Raw genomic sequence first — 24026 nt, forward strand, 5'->3', positions numbered from 1 at the left:
CTAATTAATTTATTTCAATTGACTGATTTCTTTATATGAACTGTAACTCAGTAAAATTGTTGCATGTTGAGTTTATATTTTGTTCAGTATATGTGTGCCTATATAGACATGATTATTTTATTTTGCTACAACAAATATAGTATCTTATAGGCCATGTGGGATGGCCATCCTAATGATGCATGACACTATAATAATAAAATAAATCAACTCAAATTGTATTTGTTTTAAACATGAGGTGGTTAAAAAATATGAGACGGACCATGTCTCGCCAGTCAGTGGCAGGGTCTACAGACAATTAAAGACTACAAAAGGAAAACCAACCACGTCACGGAAACCGACGTCTTGCTTCCGGGCAAGCTAAACACCTTCTTCACCCTCTTTGAGGATAACACAGTGCCAAAGACGAGGGACCGCTACCAAGGACTGTGGGCTCTCCTTCTCCGTGGCCAACGTGAGTAAGACATTTAAGTGTGTTAACCCTCGCAAGGCTGCCGGCCCAGACGGCATCCCGAGCCGCATCCTCAGAGCATGTGCAGACCAGCTGGCTGGTTGTTCCTTTACCCAAGAAAGCAAAGGTAACTGAACCGTAGCCCCGTAGCACTCACTTCTGTCACCATGAAGTGCTTTGAGAGACTAGTCAAGGATCATATCACCTCTACCTTACCTCACACCATATAACCACTTAAATTTGTTTATGGCCCCAATAGATCCACAGACGATGTAATCGCCATAACACTGCACACTGCCCTATTCCATCTGGACAATAGGAATACCTATGTTAGAATGCTGTTCATTGACTATAGCTCAGCATTTACCACCATAGTACCCTACAAGCTCATAATTAAGCTTGAGGCTCTGGGTCTGAATCCCACCCTGTGCAACTGGGTCCTGGATTTTCTGACGGGCCATCCCCAGGTGGTGAAGGTAGGAAAAAAACACCTCCACTTTCCTGATACTCAACACAGGGGCTCCACGAAGATGCGTGCTCAGCCCCCTCTTGTACTCCCTGTTCACCCATGACTGCGTGGCCACACACGCCTCCAACTCAATCATCAAGTTTGCAGATGACAACAGTAGTAGGCCTGATTATCAACAATGATGAAGACAGCCTACAGAAGGAGGTGAGGGCCCTGGGAGTGTGGTGCCAGGAAAATAACCTCTCACCCAAAGTCAACAAAACAAAGGAGCCGATTGTGGACGTCAGGAAACAGCAGAGGGACCACCCCCCTATCCATTGGAACCTAAAACCCTCAAACTTTTACAGATGTACTGGGTGAGATTACTGGGTAAATTAGCACCACGTGCAGTGATGTAGGCTTGTGTGGATAAATAGGAAGGGACGAATTCTTGTCCCAGTCCGGCCCTGGTCTTTGGGTTGTTCAGTGTGACAAGGTCTAGGTCTGCCGCTTAAGTACCACTAGGTGTGGTCATAGGCACCAACAAAGTTCTGTCAGTGTCAAAAATGTAGCCTTTATCATGTAGCGTGGCTGGTGTTATGAGCCGATCCCAGTGACTGACCAATAGGAACACGGCCGGCACTGATTATGCAGTCAGATTAATATAATGGTTTGATTTAAACCAGATGATTTCCTAATAATCCTGTTTACATGTCATTTCTAAAATCAGGCTACCTGGTGGGTTTTTGATAAAGGAATAAAAACATCAATCAAAATAAACATTCTACCAATGCGACCATGTTCGTTTTGGGAATCCTATTTAAATCCTTAGTTTGGATTCATAAAGTTTGTAGGCGACACTTTTTCTAAAATGGATACTTTTCCAAATTCACTTCACACCTGCATATTGTAAGAGGGATGCTGGTGCTGGCACATGTGCAGATCAAACATAATGCTGCAGCTGACATAGCCTAGATCGGCTGACGTAGCCTCGCAAGCCAATGTGACGACAAACTGAAGTAAATTGTACAATCAGGCCAGGTTGAAATCAAGATTTTAATTTTGTAAAGCCAGGCTATACGACTTTCAAAATCCTAACATTGTTGAGCCTCTCACATTAAACAATTCCTCACATTAAACAACTCCTGTAGTTTTGTCTTGCCAACGTAGGGGTGCGCACACTAAATTATGTGGCCGAGACGGGGTCACACACTACAAGATTCTTCACTTGGCCGTGAGGATTCTCAATACCACTCAGGTAACCTAATAAAGGATTAGTTATGGCTCAAAGCAGGCTCAAAAAACTTTTTCAGTCAGACATTCACACATGCCATGTACACAGGTGAAATATCTAGCCAATACATTTTGAATTGAATAACACTGTATTAGGGATGACCATGGAGGCAATGAGAAACACTGAGATAGGGTGCAAACAAGTAGGGGTTTTATTCTTAATTTTCAAAAATACAAATAATTACAAGAGGAAATAAACCAAAACATGCTTTAAAATAGACAAAAATGGATAACTGAACTGAAATGAAAAAACAGACTGTCCTATAAATTCTTAACTTAAAAATGAACTGACATCTAAGGTACAGGAACAAAACGTACATAAATCATAATTCAACTGACAAGAAAGGGGTTGACACAGAGAATACACTACATTACCAAAAGTATGTGGACATCTGCCGTGACTTGCTTCCATTCAGCCATAAGAGCATTAGTGAGGTCGGGCACTGATTTTGGGCGATTAGGCCTGGCTCGCAGACTGCGTTCCAATTCATCCCAAAGGTGTTCGATGTGATTGAGGTCACGGCTCTGTGCAGGCCAGTCAAGTTCTTCCACATTGATCTTGACAAAACTATTTCTGTATGGACCTTGGTTTGTGCACAGGGGCATTGTCATGCTGAAACAGGAAAGCGCCTACCACAAACTCTTGCCTCATAGTTGGAAGCACAGAATTGTCTAGAATGTCATTGTATGCTGTATTGTTAAGATGTCCCTTCATTGGAACTAAAGAGCCTAGCCCGAACAATGGAAAAACAGCCTCAGACCATTATTCCTCCTCTATCAAACTTTACAGTTGGCACTATGCATTCGGGCAGATAGCGTTTGCTTGGCATCCGCCAGACCCAGATTTGTCTGTCGGACTGCCAGATGGTGAAGCGTGATTCATCACTCCAGAGAACGCGTTTCCACTGCTCCAGAGTCTAATGGAGGTGAGCTTTACACCACTCCAGCCGACGCTTGGCATTGCGCATGGTGATCTTAGGCTTGTGTGTGGCTGCTCGGCCATGGAAACCCATTTCATGAAGCTCCTGACAAATAGTTTGTGTGCTGACGTTTCAACCGAGGACAGATGATTTTTACGAGCTACACGCTTCTGCGGTCCCGTTCTGTGAGCTTGTGTGACCTACCACTTCGCAGCTCAGCCGTTGTTGCTCCTAGACATTTCCACTTTACAATAACAGCACTTACAGTTGACCGGGGCAGCCCACCATTGCCCCCCCAGCAAAATCATATTTTTTAACCAAACTATGTTGAGGTAAAAATGTATTGGGGTTAACATCTATACAAGCATTATAATCACATGTTCATGTCATCAATCAATTGCATTACAGTTAAAAACTACTTGAACTACCACCACCAATTTCTGTATGCTATCTATGTTACAAGCGTATACGAATGGCAGTTAGCATTTAGCAGTTTTGCTGAAAAGTGTCTTCTAAATGTTACCCAGTGAAAAAAGCCAAATATGTCGAAATCAGATTTTCCACTTTGTGGGCCTGTTATAATGAATCAATCATAATGGATTTGACAAATATCCACTCATTTGGACAGATTTGTTGAAGTGCGCCAATCCATGTGCACCAATCGCATCTATTCCGTTTACCTCCCCGATCTCTTTCCAGGAGTTCAAAAACATTTTTGTGTCTTTGAAATCCCTACGAGGTATCAAAAATATGCTTTTGATTTGTGAACTTTTCTCAAAGTTCTCCACGTTTGTTGTCAAGGAAGTGTGATCCAGCAATGGTGGTGGCAGCATCATCATGCGGCAGGGACTGGGAGACTAGTCAGGATCGAGGGAAAGATGAACAGATCTTTGATGAAAACCTGCTCCAAAGCGCTCAGGACCTCAGACTGGGTCGAAGGCTCACCTTCCAAAAGGACAACGACCCTAAGCACACAGCCAAGGCAACGCAGGAGTGGCTTCGGGACAAGTCTCTGAATGTCCTTAAGTGACCCAGCTAGAACCTGGATTTGAACCCAATCGAACATCTCTGGAGAGATCTGAAAATAGCTGTGCAGCGACGCTCCCCATCCAACCTGACAGAGCTTGAGAGGATCTGCAGAGAAGAATGGGACAAACCCCAAATACATGTGTGCCAAACTTGTAGAGTCATACCCAAGAAGACTTGAGGCTGTAATCGATGCCAAATGTGCTGCAATAAAGTATAAAGTAAAGGGTCTGAATACTTACGTAAATGTGAAATTTGTCGTTTTTTATACATTTACTAACATTTCTAAAAACCTTTTATTTTATTTGTCATTATTGGATATTGATTAGGGGAAAAAATGAAATTTAATCAATTTTAGAGTAAGGTTGTAACAAAATAAAATGTGAAAAATGTCAAGGGGTCTGAATACTATATATATATATATATATATATATATATATATATATGAGATCAATCTGGTCTTGAATTTAAAAAAACAATAGCCCAGGCCAATGAAGCGACACAGATTGATATAGCCTCCTAATATGGTACAATCTGCGTGTCGCTTCATTGGCCTGGGCTATTTTTTCTTTGAATTCAAGACCAGATTGATCTCAATTTGTCAAAGTAGTCACTATTTCAGTCCTTTGTGTGCTATTGAAAAACATTCAGCTGATGTCTTCTATCATGTATATGACATAACATTTGATGAAATGCGTTTTTGAAAGGCAATTAACAAATGTTCCCAATGTGTGGAAATCGTAAAAATGCTTCTGATCAAGTGGAGTCTATGCCACATTGCAAAAGTTATTATGCCTTTATTATTAAAGGGATTTTTCTTCAATAGTAAATGTACCACACATCGAATTGCATCGTGGTGCACGGATTTGCATCTTGGTGCACGGATTTGTTTACATGAAATTATAATTTGCACGGAAAACCCCCCCTCACGGCCTATGATTTCTTAACCAGGCCCTGTTCAGAGCGTTCAAGCAATGCATTCCGCCAAGACTTGTTTACAATCTAGTCAGGTTGCGGTTACAACTAGAACTCGTTTCAAATGTATCAAGAAATAGTAGTATTTGTATGCCTAGCAATCAACCAATGTACTGTTTTTACAGCACACTGTTATAAGTCTCATTCACAAATGACAGCTACAATAAGCCCCTTATGATGAACGACATGTGAACGAGATGCTTGTAGAATCATGACTCTTTAGAGAGTTTTCAGTTCATCGTTCGCGGGTAGAGGTACTACATGCTCTGGGCATTACAGACACAAATGAACGAAATGAGTCGAAAGATTTGTTATTTTTACTGAACGAGTCGAAAAGATCCGAGACAGTAACAAGAGCCTAACTTCTCATCACTAATAGCCTACTCATCGCTAGGTAAATCATGTTAGCCGAATCTGCTAGATTGGAATCATCCGGTTAAGGTTGCTGTGCATAATCAATCCCAGATAGATCAGACATCACTATTTGCCAAATATCTTCAGTGGTTGATCATTTTATGAATCACATAAAGATAATTCAAAGGAGTGTATCATTCCTTGCTGATTTGAAGAAAATTAACAAAGTGATAAGGAGATAAGGTATTTCAAGTTATGATCGATTTGGCTAACAATGGAATTAAATCGTGGTCTAATAAATATATTATCTTTGACTTGCCAATTCCATAAAGATCATGAAGTCAATACAATTGACACACCACTGCGCACAGCAATATTGCAAAGGGCAACGTGTCAAAATGGTTTGTATTGTAACAAACATGCAACATAGAGGAATGCCAGTTATTTTTCCACTTACCTTGAGAACAGTATCAGCTCATAAATCCAGGAAAATATGTCATCCTATGCAGAAGTACTGTTCCACTGTATACGAGGAGCAGGAGGTGCTAAAAACGTACTCACCCCTGTAGCGCAACTCAACTTCCAGCTGTAATAATTAAGGAAGTCAGAACTTTTGGGGGGGACAAATCGAAACCTGAAATGTGGCGCATGGGTTGTATTAGAGAAATTGTTATAGGCTAGCCTAACGTTACTTATCTGGCCACAAATGCGTCCCATGGGAGAAAGCGACATAAATTGCAGAGAAACCCCGATAGAGAAGTAACCTGCAGATATTTAAATTCCTTTGGTAAACTTGGTACGCCGCTACATCCGTAGGCTACGCCGCTACATGCGTAGGGTATGCAATAATTTCCAAAAGTGCGCCCCTGCTTCAATCTTGGTTCCACCAGCAGCGCAAACGACGACGTCACTCTGTATGGTAACGAGGAAACCTTTCAAATAAAAGCCTGCATTTAAAAATGTCAATGTCGATAACTAATTCAAAAGATATTACATTTTAATCAATGGCCTTTTTATTGTGCTTATTCCGCAAGAAGGGATTTATGAAAACAACGAGAAATTTTAATTTAAAAAAATCAATTGGGTACTTTTTAAAACTGTTTTAAAGTCACCATTGGCCTCATGGTAAAATCCCTGTAATTGCAGCCAAAGGTGCTTCTACAAAGTATTGACTCAGGGGTGTGAATAATTACTGTATATAAATGAGATATTTCTGAATTTCATGTTCAATACATTTGCAAAGGTTTCTAAAAACTTTTTTTCACTTTGTCATTATGGGGTATTGTGTTTAGATGGGTGAGAGAAAGAAAAATGTAATCCCTTTTGAATTCAGGCTGTAACACAACAAAATGTGTTATTTGATAACTGGTTGACCCTCCTTTGGCAGCAATAACCTCAACCAAACATTTTCTGTAGTTGCGGATCAGACCTGAACAACGATCAGAAAGAATTTTGGACCATTCCACTTTACAAAACTGTTTCAGTTTAGCAATGTTTTTGCGATGTCTGAGTTAGACATGGAATAAACAAACATACAGTCAATAATACAGTAGAAAAAAGTCTATATACAGTGTGTGAAAATTAGGTAAGGAAATAAATAGGACATGGTGGCGAAGTAATTCCAATATAGCAATTAAACACTGGAATAGTAGATGTGCAGAAGATGAATGTGCAAGTAGAGATACTGGGGTGCAAAGGAGAAAGATAAATAAATAAATACAGTATGGGGATGAGGTAGTTGGATGGGCTATGTACAGGTGCAGTGATCTGTGAGCTGCTCTGACAGCTGGTGCTTAAAGCTAGTGAGGGAGATATGTGTCTCCAGCTTCAGTGATATTTGCAGTTCGTTCCAGTCATTGGCAGCAGAGAACTGAAAGGAAAGGTGGCCAAAGGAGGAATTGGCTTTGGGGGTGACCAGTGATCTGAGATAAGGTGGGGCTTTACCTAGCAAAGACTTGTAAATGACCTGGAGCCAGTGGGTTTGGCGACGAGTATGAAGCGAGGGCCAGCCAACGAGAGCGTACAGGTTGCAGTGGTGGGTAGTATATGGGGCTTTGGTGATAAAATGGATGGCACTGTGATATGAGTGAAGGATGCTTTGTTGCGAAATAGGAAGCCGATTCTAGATTTAATTTTGGACTGGAGATGCTAAATGTGAGTCTGGAAGGAGAGTTTACAGTCTAACCAGACACCTAGGTATTTGTAGTTGTCCACGTATTCTAAGTCAGAACCATCCAGAGTAGTGATGGTGGACGGGCGGGCAGGTGCGGGCAGCGATCGGTTGAAAAGCATGCATTTAGTTTTACTTGCATTTAAGAGCAGTTGGAGGCCACGGAAGGAGAGTTGTATGGCATTGAAGCTTGTCTGGAAATTTGTTAACACAGTGTCCAAGGAAGGGCCAGAAGTATACCGAATGGTGTCGTCTGAGTAGAGGTGTATCAGAGAATCACCAGCAGCAAGAGCGACATCATTGATGTATACAGAGAAGAGAGTCGGCCTGAGAATTGAACCCTGTGGCACCCTCATAGAGACTGCCAGAGGTCCGGACAACAGGCCCTCTGATTTGATACACTGAACTTAATCAGAGAAGTAGTTGGTGAACCAGGCGAGGCAATCATTTGAGAGACCAAGGCTGTTGAGTCTCCCGATAAGAATGTGGTGATTGACAGAGTCGAAAGTCTTGGCCAGGTCGATGAAGACGGCTGCACAGTATTGTCTCTTATCGATGGGGGTTATGATATCGTTTAGGACCTTGAGCGTGGCTGAGGTGCACCCATGACCAGCTCTGAAACCAGATTGCAGAGCGGAGAAGGTACAGTGTGATTCTAAATGGTTTGTGATCTGTTTGTTAACTTGGCTTTCAAAGACTTAGAAAGGCAGGGTATGATAGATATAGGTCTATAGCAGTTTGGATCTAGAGTGTCTCCCCCTTTGAAGAGGGGAATGACTGCGGAAGCTTTCCAATCTTTGGGAATCTCAGACATTATGAAAGAGAGGTTGATCAGGCTAGTAATAGGTTGTTGCAACAATTTCTGCAGATCATTTTAGAAAGAGAGGGTCCAGATTGTCTAGCCCGGCTGATTTGTATGGGTCCAGATTTTGCAGCTCTTTCAGATCATCAGCTATCTGGATTTGGGTGAGGGAGAAATGGGGAGGCTTGGGCGGGTAGCCAGGTGGAAAGCATGGCCAGCAGTAGAAAAATGCTTATTGAAATTCTCAATTATATTGGATTTATCGGTGGTGACAGTGTTTCCTAGCCTCAGTGCAGTGGGCAGCTGAGAGGAGGTGCTCTTGTTCTCCATGGACTTTAGTGTCCAAGAACCTTTTTGAGTTTGTGCTACATTATGCAAATTTCTGCTTGATAAAGATAGCCTTAGATTTCCTAACTTCCTGTGTATATTGGTTCCTAACTTCCCTGAAAAGTTGCATATCACGGGGGCTATTTGATGCTAATACAGAACGCCACAGGATGTTTTTGTGCTGGTCAAGGTCTGAAGAGAACCAAGGGCTATATCTGTTCCTGGTTCTACATTTTTTGAATGGGGCATGCTTATTTAAGATGGTGAGGAAAGCACTTTCGAAGAATAACCAGGCATCCTCTACTGATGGGATGAGGTCAAATTCCTTCCAGGATATCCGGGCCAGGTCGATAAGAAAAGCCTGCTCGCTGAAGTGTTATAGGGAACATTTGACAGTGATGAGGGGTGGTCGTTTGACCGCAGACCCATTACGGATGCAGGCATGGAGGCAGTGATCGCTGAGATCTTGGTTGAAAACAGCAGAGGTGTATTTGGAGGGCAAGTTGGTTAGGATGATATCTATGAAGGTGTCCGTGTTTACAGCTTTGGGGTTGTACCTGGTAGGTTCATTGATAATTTGTGTGAGATTAAGGGCATCAAGCTTAGATTGTAGGATGGCCAGGGTGTTAAGCATGTCCCAGTTTAGGTCACCTAGCAGCACGAGCTCTGAAGATAGATGGGGGGCAATCAGTTCACATATGGTGTCCAGAGCACACCTGGGGGCAGAGGGTGGTCTATAGCAAGTGGCAACAGTGAGACACTTGTTTCTGGAAAGGTGGATTTTTAAGAGTAGAAGCTCGAATTGTTTGGGTACAGACCTGGATAGTAAGACAGCCTGCAGAGTAATCAGTAGATTGCAACTCCGCCCCTTTGGCAGATATATCTTGTCAGAAAATGTTATAGTTAGGAATGGAATTTTCAGGGTTTTTGGTGGTCTTCCTAAGCCAGGATTCAGACACGGCTAGGACATCAGGGTTGGCAGAGTGTGCTAAAGAAGTGAATAAATCAAACTTAGGGAGGAGGCTTCTAATGTTAACATGCATGAAATCAAGGCTTTTACGGTTACAGAAGTCAACAAATGAGAGCACCTGGGGCATAGGAGTGGAGCTAGGCACTGCAAAGTTATGGTAGGATGTGAATACAATGGAGGTAAGCCTAGGCATTGACTGATGATGAGAGAGATATTGTCTTTAGAAACACCATTTAAACCAGGTGATGTCATCGCATGTGTAGGAGGTGGAACTGAAGGGTTGACTACGGTATATTGAGCAGGGCTAGAGTCTCTACTGTGAAATAAGACAATAATCACTAACCAGAACAGCAATGGACAAGGCATACTGACATTAAGGAGAGGCATGCGTAGCCGAGTGATCATAAGGGTCCAGTGAGTAGTGAGGCTGGTTGGAGACACGGCAATTTAGACAGCTAGCGGGCCGGGGCTAGCAAGCTAGCAGAATGTCCTCAGAGGGACGTCGCGATAGGGAAGTCTGTTTATAGCCTCCTCGTGCGTTTACTTCGGTAGACCAGTCGTGATTAATTAGTAGGGTTCCGTGCCAGAATAGCTTTAGTGGCCCAAGAAATTGTCCGATGGACCTATTCAGCTAACAGCCGATATGCTCTAGACAGCTAGCGGTCCGTGGTTAGCAGGCTAGCAGATGGTCATTCAGGGCATGTCGCGACGGAGGGGCCAGTTGAATAACTCCCTCAGGCAGATTACATTGGTAGTCTAGTCGTGAAGGACCAGCGGGGATCCGCACCGACAGTAAAATGGGTCCAGGCCAATTGGCAAAATAGGTATAGTAGCCCAGGAGTGGCTGATGGAACTCTTCAGCTAGCCGGGAGATGGGCCTAACATGGGCTAGCTCTATTTTCTTCTGTTGAAGCCATTCTGTTGTTGATTTACTTCTGTGTTTTGGGTCGTTGAGCTTAATTTGGCGGACAGATAGCCTAACGTTCTCATACAAAATGTCTTGATAAACCTGGGAATTCAATTTTCCGTCGATGATAGAATGCTGTCTAGGCCCTGAGGCAGCAAAGCAGCCCCAAACCATGATGATACCTCCACCATAGTTTACAGTTGGGATGAGGTTTTGATGTTGGTGTGCTGTGCCTTTTTTTCTCCACACATAGGGTTGTGTGTTCCTTCCAAATAACTCAACTGTAGTTTCATCTGTCCACAGAATATTGTGCCAGTAGCGCTGTGGAACATCCAGGTGCACTTTTGCAAACTTCAGATGTTTTTTTGGACAGTGGTGACTTCTTCAGTAGTGTCCTCACATGAACACCATTCTTGTTCAGTGTTTTACAGTGGGGAGAACAAGTATTTGATACACTGCCAATTTTGCAGGTTTTCCTACTTACAAAGCATGTAGAGGTCTGTAATTTTTATCATAGGTACACTTCAACAGTGAGAGACGGAATCTAAAACAGAAATCCAGAAAATCACATTGTATGATTTTTAAGTAATTAATTTGCATTTTATTGCATGACATAAGTATTTGATACATCAGAAAAGCAGAACTTAATATTTGGTACAGAAACCTTTGTTTGCAATTACAGAGATCATACGTTTCCTGTAGTTCTTGACCAGGTTTGCACACACTGCAGCAGGGATTTTGGCCCACTCCTCCATACAGACCTTCTCCAGATCCTTCAGGTTTCTGGGCTATCACTGGGCAATAAGGACTTTCAGCTCCCTCCAAAGATTTTCTATTGGGTTCAGGTCTGGACCTTGAGATGCTTCTTGTGTATCAGCAGTGTATCAAATACTTGTTCTCCCCACTGCACTGTATTGTAAACTTGTCAACAAAGATGTTAGCATGTTCCAGAGATTTCTGTAATTCCTTAGCTGACACTCTAGGATTCTTCTTAACCTCATTGAGCTTTCTGCGCTGTGCTCTTGCAGTCATTTTTGCAGGACGGCCACTACTAAGGATTGTAGCAACAGTGCTGAACTGATGAACATCAAGGCTTTTAGAGATACTTTTGTAACCCTTTCCAGCTTTATGCAAGTCAACAAATCTTAATCATAGGTCTTCTGAGATCTCTTTTGTTCAAGGCATTTGGTTCACATCAATCAATTCTTCTTGTGAATAGCAAACTCACATTTTGTGAGTGTCTTTTATAGGGCAAGGCAGTGCTAACCAACATCTCCAATCTCGTCTCATTGATTGGACTCCATGTTTGCTGACTCCTGACTCCAATTAGCTTTTGGAAAAGTCATTAGCCTAGGGGTTCACATACTTTTTCCAACCTACACTGTGAATGATAAATGAAAAATACAATATTTTTTTTGTGTTATTAGTTTAAGCACACTATGTTTGTCTATTGTTGTGACTTAGATGAAGATCAGATCAAATTTGATGACCAATTTATGCAGAAATCCAGATAATTCCAAAGGGTTCACACAACTTTTCTTGCCAATGTAGATTCCAAAGACCATACTAAGTACTTTCAACCTTACCTCGGCATAAATTAAGAAAATTTGTCGAAAGATTTGTGCTTTTGACTGAACGAGTTGAAAAGATCCGAGACAGTAAAAAGAGCCTAACTTCCCATCACTAGTAGCCTACTCATCGCTAGGTTAGTCATGTTAGCCTAATCTGCTAGATTGGAATTATCCAGTTAAGGATGCTGAGCATAATCAATCCCAGATCGATCAGATATCACTATTTGCTAAATATCTTCAGTGGTTGATCCTTTTATGAATCGCATAAAGGTAATTCAAAGGAGGGTTTCTCATTCCTTGCTGAGTTGTAGAAAATGTAAGATATTTCAAGTTATGATAGAATTGGCTAACAATGGAATTAAATAGTGGTCTAATAAGGCAAATATATTATGTTTGACTTGCCAAATCCATCAAGATCAGGAAGTCAATACACTTGACACACCACTGCACACAGCAATCTCGCAAGGGCAGAATGTCAAAATGGTTAAATAGGCTATGTCCTACATAATAGGCCTAAGGTGTTTGTATTGTAACAAACATGCAACATAGAGGAATGCCTGTTATTTTCCCTCTTACCTTGAAAACAGTATCATCTCATAAATCCTAGAACATATGTAATCATATGCAGAAGTATGGTTCCATTGTGTACTATGAGCAGGAGGTGTAAACACGGTCTCTCAAAAACTACGCACCCCTGTAGTGTAATTCAACTACTAGCTTTGATAGTGTAGGAAGTCAGAAATTTGGGGGGGACAAATCGAAACCTGAAATGTGGCTCATGGGTTGTATTAGAGATATTGCTATAGGCTAGCCTACCTATCTGACCTCAAAGGCGTCCCATGAGAGTCAGTGATGTAAAGTACTTAAGTAAAAATACTTGAAAGTACTACTTAAGTAGTTTTTTGGGGTATCTGTACTTTACTTTTTATATTTTTTATTGACAACTTTATACTTTACTACATTACTAAACTAAACAATGTACTTTTTTCTCCATACATTTTCCCTGACACCCAAAAGTACTCGTTACATTTTGAATGCTTATCAGGACAGGAAAATGGTCTAATTCACACAATTATCAAGAGTACATCGCTGGTCATCCCCTGCCTCTGATCTTGCGCACTCACTAAATACATGCTTAGTTTGTAAATTATGTCTGAGGGTTGCAGCATGCCCCTGGCTATCAGTAAATTTAAAAAATAAGAAATTGGTGCCGTATTTGAAATTATTCATACTTTAACTTTTACGTTTGATAACTCAGTATATTTTAGCAATTACATTTACTTTTGATACTTAAGTATATTTAAAACCAAATACTTTTAGACTTTTACTGGGTGACTTCCACTTTTACTTGAGTCATTTTCTATTAAGGTATCTTTACTTTTACTCAAGTATGACAATTGGGTACTTTTTCCACCACTGGTCACAGTAGGGGAGATAAATTGCAGATAAACCCCAGAGAAAAGTAACCAGCAGATATTTCAATTCCTTTGGAACGCTTTATGCATATGCAGTAGGTACGCTACATGTTAGGTACGCCCATTTCCAAAAGTGCCGCCCTGCTTCCATCTTGGTTCTTCCAGCAGCACAAACGACGACGTTATTTACGTATGGTAATGAAGAAACCTTCAAAATAAAAACCCACAACACTCCACATTCCCTAGTCCCCCATGAAATGACAGATATAGATTCTACAGACCCTACTAAGTACTTCCAACCCCGCTTTTACCTATTTTACCTGTTTCTCTATAATGCAGTATGTATTTCATAAACAGTGTATAGCATTGGTGGCAATGGAAAGGAAAGTGCAAAGTGCTGCTGGATATTTACGACACAGTTCCCCTCAAAAATAAAACATATTTGGTTAGCAGAGATCTTACTGAATAATTTCCACCCCCTCTAGCTGAGACATGTAGTATGCCCAATATATATTTTATATAGCCTACAATTAATTGCATTGCTGTGAATGGAGTGGGTGGACTAAGGAGTCACCAGTACTCTGTATTACACCAGTTGCCCAGCACAAGAGACTAGATGTAAATTCTTAGATTCCAATAATTCAAATAACATATATTTTTGTATGTTATTAAAAGTGTATTATGTTAAATACACAATAGCTTTCCAAGTACCAGTATTTGTGTAAGCTTTAATCCATTTCCCATTGTGCTCTGTGATTGGTGTGTGTAAAATGTCTCCACTCGAGGGCGCGCAAAGACTAGGTTGTTTGTTGATTCTCAAACTGGACATTTGCGAGATTTTGTGGCTGGTGGTCTGAAAAAACTGAGGTGGATTTTTTTAAACATTTAAATATCACCTATTTGTGGCCTATAATACAAGCTATGAATTACATTTCCACCAAGCAACCATACCAAATAGGATTTGAAAAGTCTGGCAATGTAATATAATACACGTTAAATGTGGACATTATTCGTTGACCAGTACTATTAAATTGATTGAGATTCAGTCATTATCAAGTAAGATTAACATTAGCAACATAATATGGATTTGTTAAATGAATTAATAGCAAATTCAGCAGTCACATTACTGCAATATCTATAGCCTATCCTATATCTTCTTGAAACCTGAATAACATTTTTAAAATAGTGTGTTTCCTATAGCTTAATTAATATTCGCTTGATTGAGATGGCTCATTGTGATCAAAGTCTTCATCACAAATATTTCCACTGGTCAATCTATTTTTAATCTATCGATAAGCATAACGCTTCGATGGGTCGACGACACCACTTGGTGAGCGAATAATTTAGGTTCTCACGCTCAAGCCCACACCCAGTAGGCCTGCTATAAAACGTGTCCTCGCTGCAAACAGCTTCATTCACAGCCTTAAACTGGAAAGAAAAACAGAGGCGCGCTATTGGTAAAAGGCATTGGAATGAACAGAAGCATATCGGCGCTTTTATTTCTGTCTCTAGGCATAATATTTGTCTGCGAAGGAGGTAAAAACATGATGGGAGAGTAATTATGAAGCGTTGGTGCTGTCTAAATGTGTTTGTTTTCTATCATCGTATTTGCAATGTGTTAACAAAATGTTTCACTCTTTTTATATTTGATTTTAGTTCATCAATTACTTTTCTATCAGCTATCGAACATTTTGAGCGTTTTCTTTAGGGCTATATAAATTGATAGCCTTTGCTATATTTGTTTATATAGCCAATCTATGTGAATTATTTGATATGTAGGCCTAGGATCAGGTTATTCTATTGTATGTACATCGAAACAATCAGACAATTCCATGTTTATGTGATCATAATTTTTTACACTTTGTCTAACTTAAACAAAAATGTTTTTATGCAGGCAACCCTTGCTGCTCACAGCCATGCCAGAACCGTGGCGTTTGTACGGCCATGGGCGCCGACGACTATGAGTGCGATTGCACACGCACGGGATTTTATGGCCACAACTGCACACAACGTAAGTTATATCCTATATAAACAAATCAACATTTTAAAAAAATCCTTTATTTTTGTTCTCCCTAGACACCTTCTTAATATGCTTTTTTCTTGATTTAACAGCTAAATTATTCACGTGGATTAAAGTGTCTCTGAAGCCAACCCCGAACACAGTGCATTACCTCCTCACCCACTACAAGGGGCTCTGGAACATCATCAACAGCATATCATTCCTCAGGGATGCTATCATGAGATATGTTCTGACATGTGAGTTGAGTTCAATAGCATCATACAGTAGACTTGATGAGGTTTTCTCTCCTGCCATTTGACCATGTCAAAACTAGTGATGTTTTGACATGATGATTTTGCTTAGTCAAAACTAGGCCATTCAATAAGTAGGGCTACTAATACAATAACATACAAAGTCATCACAGTTTATTTGGAATTCATGTTCATGACTTGAGCTCTCTCTGTCTCCAGCTCGCTCTCATCTGATTGACAGCCCCCCGACTTTCAATACAGACTATGATTATAAAAGCTGGGAAGCCTACTCAAATCTCTCCTACTACACACGCACGCTCCCTCCTCTGCCCAAGGATTGCCCAACTCCTATGGGAGTCGTAGGTAATCCAACTCTCTCTTTCTCTCTCTCTCTCTCTCTCTCTCTCTCTCTATCTGAACCTGTTCTCTCAGATTTTTGAACAATGCCTCACCTCCATAGCTTCATTACGTCATGCACATGCCTGACAGTCCCTGTAGTGTAGAGCTGGCTACTTGCCTGAGGTTTACTGTGAAGGAAAGTCATACTCACTGAGCCACACCAAAATCCATGTGGCATTCCCATGCCACTTTTGGTTTGGTGGATATAGGATCAGGTTATTCTATTGTATTGGCAATATATTTCATTTAAAGATAAAAACAAGCACAATCTCCTGTATCTTATAAAACTACAACATTTAAAAAAGCAAACCTCTAAATTAAACCAATCTCTCTGCTTTCCTCCATCCAGGTAAGAAGGAGCTGCCTAATGTGGAGATGCTGGCAAAGAAGCTCCTGATCAGGAGAAAGTTTATCCCAGACCCTCAGGGCTCCAGTCTGATGTTTGCCTTCTTTGCCCAACACTTCACCCACCAGTTCTTCAAATCCGACCAGAAGATGGGGCCGGCCTTCACTAAAGCCAAGGGCCACGGCGTGAGTACCAATGCTGGACAGCACCAGCACAATAACAGCACATAATAGACCAGCACTGAACATTACAACATGGTTTTGCCCAGGGATCAAATGACAGGGGGGCTAGTGGGGTCTTGGCAACCCTGGTCTCACCGTAGAGATTGAGTTAACTGAAAGAAGACATCTCTTATGTATGTAGGTCTACGTACTGGGCATTTGGAAAGTATTCAGACCCCTTGATTTTTGGTACATTACAGCGTTATTATAAAATTGATTACATTATTTATTTTTCTTATCAATCTACACACAATACCCCATAATGACAAAGCAAAAACGTTTTTTTTTTATTTATTTTTTTAGAAATGTTTGAAAATGTATATAAACAAAACAGAAATACCTTATTTACATAAGTATTCAGATAGGAGACTTTCTATGAGACTCGAAATTGAGCTCAGGTGCGTCCTGCTTCCATTGATCATCTTTGAGATGTTACTACAATTTGGAGTCCACCTGTGGTAAATTTAAATTGATTGGACATGATTTGGAAAGGCACACACCTGTGAATGTAAGGTCCAACAGTTGACAGTAAATGTCAGATTAAAAACCAAGCCATGAGGTCAAAGGAATTGTCCGTAGAGCTCCGAGTCAGGATTTTGTCATGGCAAAGATCGAGGGAAGGGTACCATTTCTGCAGCATTGAAGGTCTCCAAGAACACAATGTCCTCCATCATTCTTAAATTGAAAAAGTTTGGAATCACCAAGACTCTTCCTAGAGCTGGTCACCCAACCAAACTGAGCAATCGTGAGAGAAGGGCATTGGTCAAGGAAGTGACCAAGAACCTGATGATCACTCTGACAGAAATCCAGAGTTCCTCTGTGGAGATGGGAGAACCTTCCAGAAGGACAACAATCTCTGCAGCACTCCACAAATCAGGCCTTTATGGTAAAATGGCCAGACGGAAGCCACTCCTCAGTAAAAGGCACATGACAGCCCGTTTGGAGATGGCCAAAAGGCACCTAAATGACTCAGACCATGAGAAACAAGATTCTCTGGTCTGATGAAAGCAAGATGGAACTCTTTGACCTGGAGGAAACCTAGCACCATCCATATGGTGAAGCATGGTTGTGGCAGCTTCATTCTGTCGGGAGGTTTTTCAACAGCAGGGACTCTGAGACTAGTCAGCAGAGGGGAAAGATGAACGGAGTTAAGTACAGAGAGATCCTTGCTGAAAACCTGCCCCAGAGTGCTCAGGACCTCAGACTGGGGTGAAGGTTCACCTTCCAACAGGACAATGACCCTAAGCACACAGTCAAGACAATGCAGGAGTGGCTTCGGAGCAAGTCTCTGAATGTCCTTGAGTGGTCCAGCTAAAGCCAGGACTTGAACCCAATCGAACATCTCTGGAGAGACCTGGAAATAGCTGTGCAGCGACACTCCCCATCCAACCTGACAGAGCTTGAGAGGATCTGTAGAGAAGAATGGGAGAAACTCCCTAAATACTGGCGTGCCAAGTTTATAGCGTTACACACAAGACTCAAGGCTATAATTGCTGCCAAAGGTGCTTCACCAAAGTACTGAGTACTGATATTTAATGTTTTAATTCATTTGCAAACATTTCTAAAAACCCGTTTTTGCTTTGTCATTATGGGGTATTGTGTGTAGATTGAGGGAATAATTATTTAAAAATCAATTTTAGAAGGCTGTAACATAACAAAATGTGGAAAAAGTCAAGTGGTCTGAATACTTTCAGAATACACTGTATGTAGGATCTTAAATTGATCACCCGGTTGCAGGAGAGCTTTCCTGCAATGTAGGAAATGTAAACTTTGTAGTATATTTGAGGTTTAAAAAAGCTTCTGAAGTTTAATTTCCATTTTGAAAACGCAGACTTTATTTTCCCTTACTAAAAATGTGTCAACCCTTACAAAAATATCCATTAATTATAATCCACATAATAATCCACTTTTCCTGTTGCTGCAGGATTATTTTCCTGCTGTAGCAAATTTACTCAAATTAAGATCCTACGTCTGTATGTGCTTGATTTCCAGGTGGACCTGGGTCACATTTACGGTGATAACCTTGAGAGGCAACACAATCTGCGGCTCTTCAAGGATGGCAAGCTGAAGTTTCAGGTACTGGACAGATCTTGTCAACTATAAATAACCTTGAACATCACTGAACAGATTCAGTTTGTCATATTCCCAGCTGACTGTCTCTTCTCTTACCTTTACTCTCTATAGGTCTTGGAGGGAGAGGTGTACCCACCTACAGTGAAGGAGGTAGGGGTGGATATGCACTACCCTCCCCATGTCCCTGAGTCTCACCGCTTCGCTGTGGGTCATGAGGCATTCGGCCTGGTGCCTGGTCTTATGATGTATGCTACCATCTGGCTGAGAGAACACAACCGAGTCTGTGATGTCCTGAAGGAGGTACATCCGGACTGGGATGATGATAGGCTCTTCCAGACATCTCGCCTCATTCTCATTGGTAAGCAGTCTAATCGAGCAGTATGTGAAGAGAGATGTATAGGACTTGCTGCTTATTATCACAAGGAAGCCATGTGGTCAGATCCTGCAGATCTTACATTGTCTATTGTAGCTTGTGCCCATCAAATATTGCATTTATTTGCAAATAGCTATTATATTGTATGCAGACCCAATGTTCTACAAAATTCTATCCAGACCGAAAATTCTATTGTATTTCGACCTAATGAACCAAGTGTGGACCCATATGTACAGCAGTGCTCATTGTTTTCACTTCCTCTCTATGAGTCTGACCACAGGAAGTGGCATTCTCCTTTTACATGAAGTCCTTGATAATAAATCAAATCAAACTTTATTTGTCACTTGCGCCAAATACAAGAAATGTAGACTTTACCGTGAAATGCTTACTTTACAAGCCCTTAACCAACAGTGCAGTTTCAAGAAGAAGAAAATATTTACCAAGTACACTAAAATAAAAAGTAACACAATAACGAGGCTATATACAGGGGGCACCGGTACCGAGTCAATGTGTGGGGGTACAGGCTAGTTGAGGTAATCTGTACATGTAGGTGTAGGCGAAGTGACTATGCATAAGTAACAAACAAACAGCGAGTAGCAGCAGTGTACCAAAGGGAGGGGTGTCAACGTAAATTGTTGATATTATTGTCGATTTTATGAATTGTTCAGCAGTCTTATGGCTTGGGGGTAGAAGCTGTTTTGGTCCTAGACATGGCGCTCCGGTACCAGAGAAAACAGTGCGGTAACAGAGAAAACAGTCTATAACTTGGGTGACTGGAGTCTCTGACAATTTTATGGGCTTTCCTCTGACACAGCCTATTATATAGGTCCTGGATGGCTGGAAGCTTGGCCCCAGTGATGTGCTGGACCGTTCGCACTACCCTCTGTAGCGCCTTACGGTCAGATGCTGAGCAGTTGCCATACCAGGCAGTGATGCAACCGGTCAGGATGCTCTCGATGGTGCAGCTGTAGAACCTTTTGAGGATCTGAGGACCCATGCCAAATCTTTTCAGTCTCCTGAGGGTGAAAAGGTTTTGTCGTGTCCTCTTCACGGCTGTCTCGGTATGTTTGGACAATGATGTGGACACCAAGGAACTTGAATCTCTCGACCCACTCCACTACAGCCCCATCAATGTTAATGGGGGCCTGTATGGCTCGCCTTTTCCTGTAGTCCACGATCAGCTCCTTAGTCTTGCTCACATTGAGTGAGAGGTTGTTGTCCTGGCACCACACTGCCAGTTCTCTGACCTCCCTATAGGCCGTCTCATCTTTGTCGGTGATCAGGCCTACCATTGTTGTGTCGTCAGCAAACTTAATGATGACGTTAAGGTTGTGTTTGGCCACGCAGTCGTGGGTGAACAGGGAATACAGGAGGGGACTAAGTACACACCCCTGATGGGCCCCAGTGTTAAGGATCAGCGTGGCAGATGTGTTGTTGCCTACTCTTACCACCTGGGGGCGGCCCATCAGGAAGTCCAGGATCCAGTTGCAGAAGGAGGTGTTTAGCCCCAAAGTTCTTAGCTTAGTGATGTTCGTGGGTACTATGGTGTTGAACGCTGAGCTGTAGTCAATGAACAGCATTGGAGTGTGATTGAGATTGAGTGAGCAAGGCACTTAACCCTAATTGCTCCTGTAAGTCGCTCTGGATAAGAGCTCTGCTAAATGACTAAAATGTAAATGTAAAATGTGTTAATGTCAGTTAACAAAAGTTGTAGATCGGTCACTGTGTAAATAAGCCTAACATGACAGCAGTTTAATGGCGCCAAAACAACACTTGAGAGTTGATATCACTCTGTGATATTATGTCAAAATTGACTTTATGGAGATTTTTAATCTCTTGTAAAAGGAATTTTGTTCCAGTGGGACAACCTGAAGTAAAGAGTAGAAGCATGCATATATAAAGAAACAACAAAGGTGATAACTAATTGCCCCTCTCCTTGCTCCTTGCTGTAGGTGAGACCATCAAAATTGTGATCGAGGACTACGTGCAGCACCTGAGCGGCTACCACTTCAAGCTGAAGTTCGACCCAGAGCTTCTCTTCAAAGAGCGTTTCCAGTATCAGAACCGCATCGCATCAGAGTTCAACACCCTGTACCACTGGCACCCACTGATGCCCGACTCCTTCCACATCCAGGAGCAGGTCTACTCCTACCCACAGTTTGTCTTCAACACCTCTGTGGTCACCACACATGGCATCACCAACCTGGTGGAGTCCTTCACCAAGCAGATTGCTGGACGGGTAAAGAGGCACTTTCTGTGTGGGATTTAGGTTGTACACTGTGGGCTCTGGGTGGCTGCTTAAGGTGTGGTTCAGAATTAGGAATGTAAATGGGGCCTGGTGAACCAAGGTTGAAATGTGGGTGAATGATAATGGTATTGTTGCATGTTATTATGTGAGTTTTAAGCAGACTTGATATTTTACTTTAGTGCTTACCCTGAGGGAATGTCAGTCATTGAAAATAAAGAGAAACTCGTTATTGAAGGCTGGTCGACTTACATCTTGTACCTCGTTCCTCCTTAGGTTGCTGGAGGTCGTAATGTCCCCCCTGCAGTGCTAATGGTGGCTCTGAAGTCCATAGAGAACAGCAGACAGATGCGCTACCAGTCCCTTAATGCCTACAGGAAACGCTTCTCCATGAAGCCATACATCTCCTTCGAAGACCTCACAGGTGAGAACCACCATTAGCATCACAGCTATTACATAAACACTTATCATCCTAAGCATTGGGATTGAGTATATAGTGATAAGATTGTAATGCAGTGATCATTTAGTGTAATTCACTTTTTAGAGTAGAATTAACAGTAGAAGGTGTGACATCCTGTGGTATACTGCTTTCAATTAAGGCCTGTAAAGGGAATGGATGGAAGGTCATTAAAATAGTAATAAAATTAGCCTGGGCAGATTTGAGCCTGCTGCTGTAAGTTATATTGGAGCAATACTGAGCTCCTTTTAAGGGAGCAAAGGCAAACAGATGTGTACTTTAGTTAAAGATAGTGTAAGCAGTTAGTGATGTCAGAGAGCCGGGTGTAAACAGGCAGAGGGGCGTCTGGGAGGTCGACAAACTGCACTGCCTCACACAAGGCCTGCTGCATTCCTCTCAGAAAGAAGAAGCTTTTCTTTAATGACAGTGTGAGAATAAACAAAGTGTGTGTGTGTGAGAGTGTCTCTTGCTCTTTTTCACACAGAGGGAGTAAGAGTGAGAGAGAAAGATGTTGAATGAGTTTGAAGTACTATGTGTACTATGTGTATTGCATCAAGTATGCAAACTCAATCTCTAAATGCTTATGAAACAGCTCTCAAATTGTATCGTTTTCACTAACACTTGTTCTGTAGACAAAACAAGACACGAGGTCAGATGTAGATACATTACATCAGTGTGTCGTCATCATAATGTCCACGTCAGCTTAGTCAGACTGAGATAAGCCAGGTTGAGTAGAGTACCTAACATAACCCTTTCTCCCAGAAGCCAGACTGAGTAATGTAAGATTTCCCTCTCTCTCTCTCTCTCTCTCTCTGTTTCTCAGGGGATAAGGAGATGGCTGCAGAGCTGGAGGAGATGTATGGGCATGTGGATGCTGTGGAGCTCTACCCAGGCCTGCTGGTGGAGAAGCCAAGAACCAATGCCATCTTTGGGGAGACCATGGTGGAGATGGGTGCCCCCTACTCCCTGAAAGGCCTGATGGGAAACCCCATTTGTTCGCCAGAGTACTGGAAGCCCAGCACCTTCGGTGGGAGCATCGGCTTTAACATCATCAACACAGCGTCCCTACAGAGGCTGGTGTGCAGCAACATCAAGGGCCCCTGCCCTTTGGCATCCTTTCATGTGCCCGACGTAAAAGACAATGGATCCAATGTCAATAATTCCAGTACGGCACATTCGGGAAGTAACGATCGCAACCCCACAGTACTTCTAAGAGAAAGGACCACTGAGCTCTGATAAGACAATTCAGCATTTAAATGTATAAGCATTTAATGTATTTATTTATGTTAATATTTATTTAATTTATTGTATTCTGGGAAGCGTTATTGAGAAATGTTGTTGAGAACATTTTTTTGTAATGTCTCATTGTTTTGACATGACTTTTGTAAGTTTAAAGAAAACCAATCCTTACGTTTGGGTTATATTTATTCTAAGAGCTAATTTAATGTATTCTGTTATTTTATTGACATCAGAAATAGCACTAGCAATATTGTTTGTTTGTCATTTTACTTTGTTTAACAACTGATACTTGAATTCAACACGTTTAGTTGACAACATGACTCTAACATTCCGTCTTAACTGCATGTTACAATGTTACATTCCACCTAACTTAGAGCTGGTTCTCCACTTATTGTGCAAGGGAAAAGCTAGTTAGGTATGTAAAGTCCATTGTACTTTGATACTCTAACCCTTAAAGTATTTTCTTTGTGTATTTTTAATCTTGAGCTGACTCCTTATTGTTCTAATAAAACACTGTCTATAATGAAATGCATGACTCCATTATCTTTTCACATTTGCTAAATGACACTGCAGCAGAGGTTGCTATTCAGTCCGCTTATTCCATCACTGTGATATCCTCATTCATGTCTTTTTGTTTAAGTGGGTACTTTGTGCAAAGATAAAACATGTAGTTAAAGAGGTTCTTGTCTCAGTGCTGCCAAACCTCCCTCTCTCCCCTTTTCTGTCCTCCATATGTGACCGACCGCCTTGACTCGGTCTTATGTAGCAAAATTTGTTTTTTTACATTGAATAAAAGC

At 41.6% G+C, this 24026-nt stretch overlaps 2 protein-coding genes across 7 annotated transcripts in view; one reads left to right on the top strand and one right to left on the bottom strand.

Annotated features, from left to right (window-relative positions):
• Positions 1 to 6360, bottom strand: part of pla2g4ab (phospholipase A2, group IVAb (cytosolic, calcium-dependent)) — a 49391-nt gene extending 43031 nt beyond the window's left edge. For 2 of the 6 annotated variants that reach the window (XR_016495284.1, XM_090232068.1), the window contains exon 1: positions 5922 to 6360. The gene's annotated coding sequence lies outside the window, so the exon portion shown is untranslated. The remainder of the gene's footprint in view (positions 1 to 5921) is intronic. The other 4 variants (XR_016495283.1, XM_090232070.1, XM_021599738.3 and 1 more) reach the window with 2 other exon arrangements.
• An 8735-nt stretch (positions 6361 to 15095) lies between these two features.
• On the top strand, positions 15096 to 23755 carry ptgs2b (prostaglandin-endoperoxide synthase 2b). Its single transcript, NM_001124667.2, is given in 10 exon segments — positions 15096 to 15162; positions 15521 to 15637; positions 15739 to 15882; positions 16096 to 16239; positions 16625 to 16806; positions 18835 to 18918; positions 19027 to 19273; positions 21241 to 21527; positions 21810 to 21957; positions 22814 to 23755. Coding segments are annotated over 10 exon segments (1830 nt in total). The 5' UTR covers positions 15096 to 15098; the 3' UTR covers positions 23227 to 23755.
• The last annotated feature ends 271 nt before the right edge of the window (positions 23756 to 24026 follow it).

Source organism: Oncorhynchus mykiss, chromosome 4, assembly GCF_057628025.1.
Source record: "Oncorhynchus mykiss isolate SJ-2025 chromosome 4, ASM5762802v1, whole genome shotgun sequence".
Classification (NCBI taxonomy): Eukaryota; Metazoa; Chordata; class Actinopteri; order Salmoniformes; family Salmonidae; genus Oncorhynchus; species Oncorhynchus mykiss.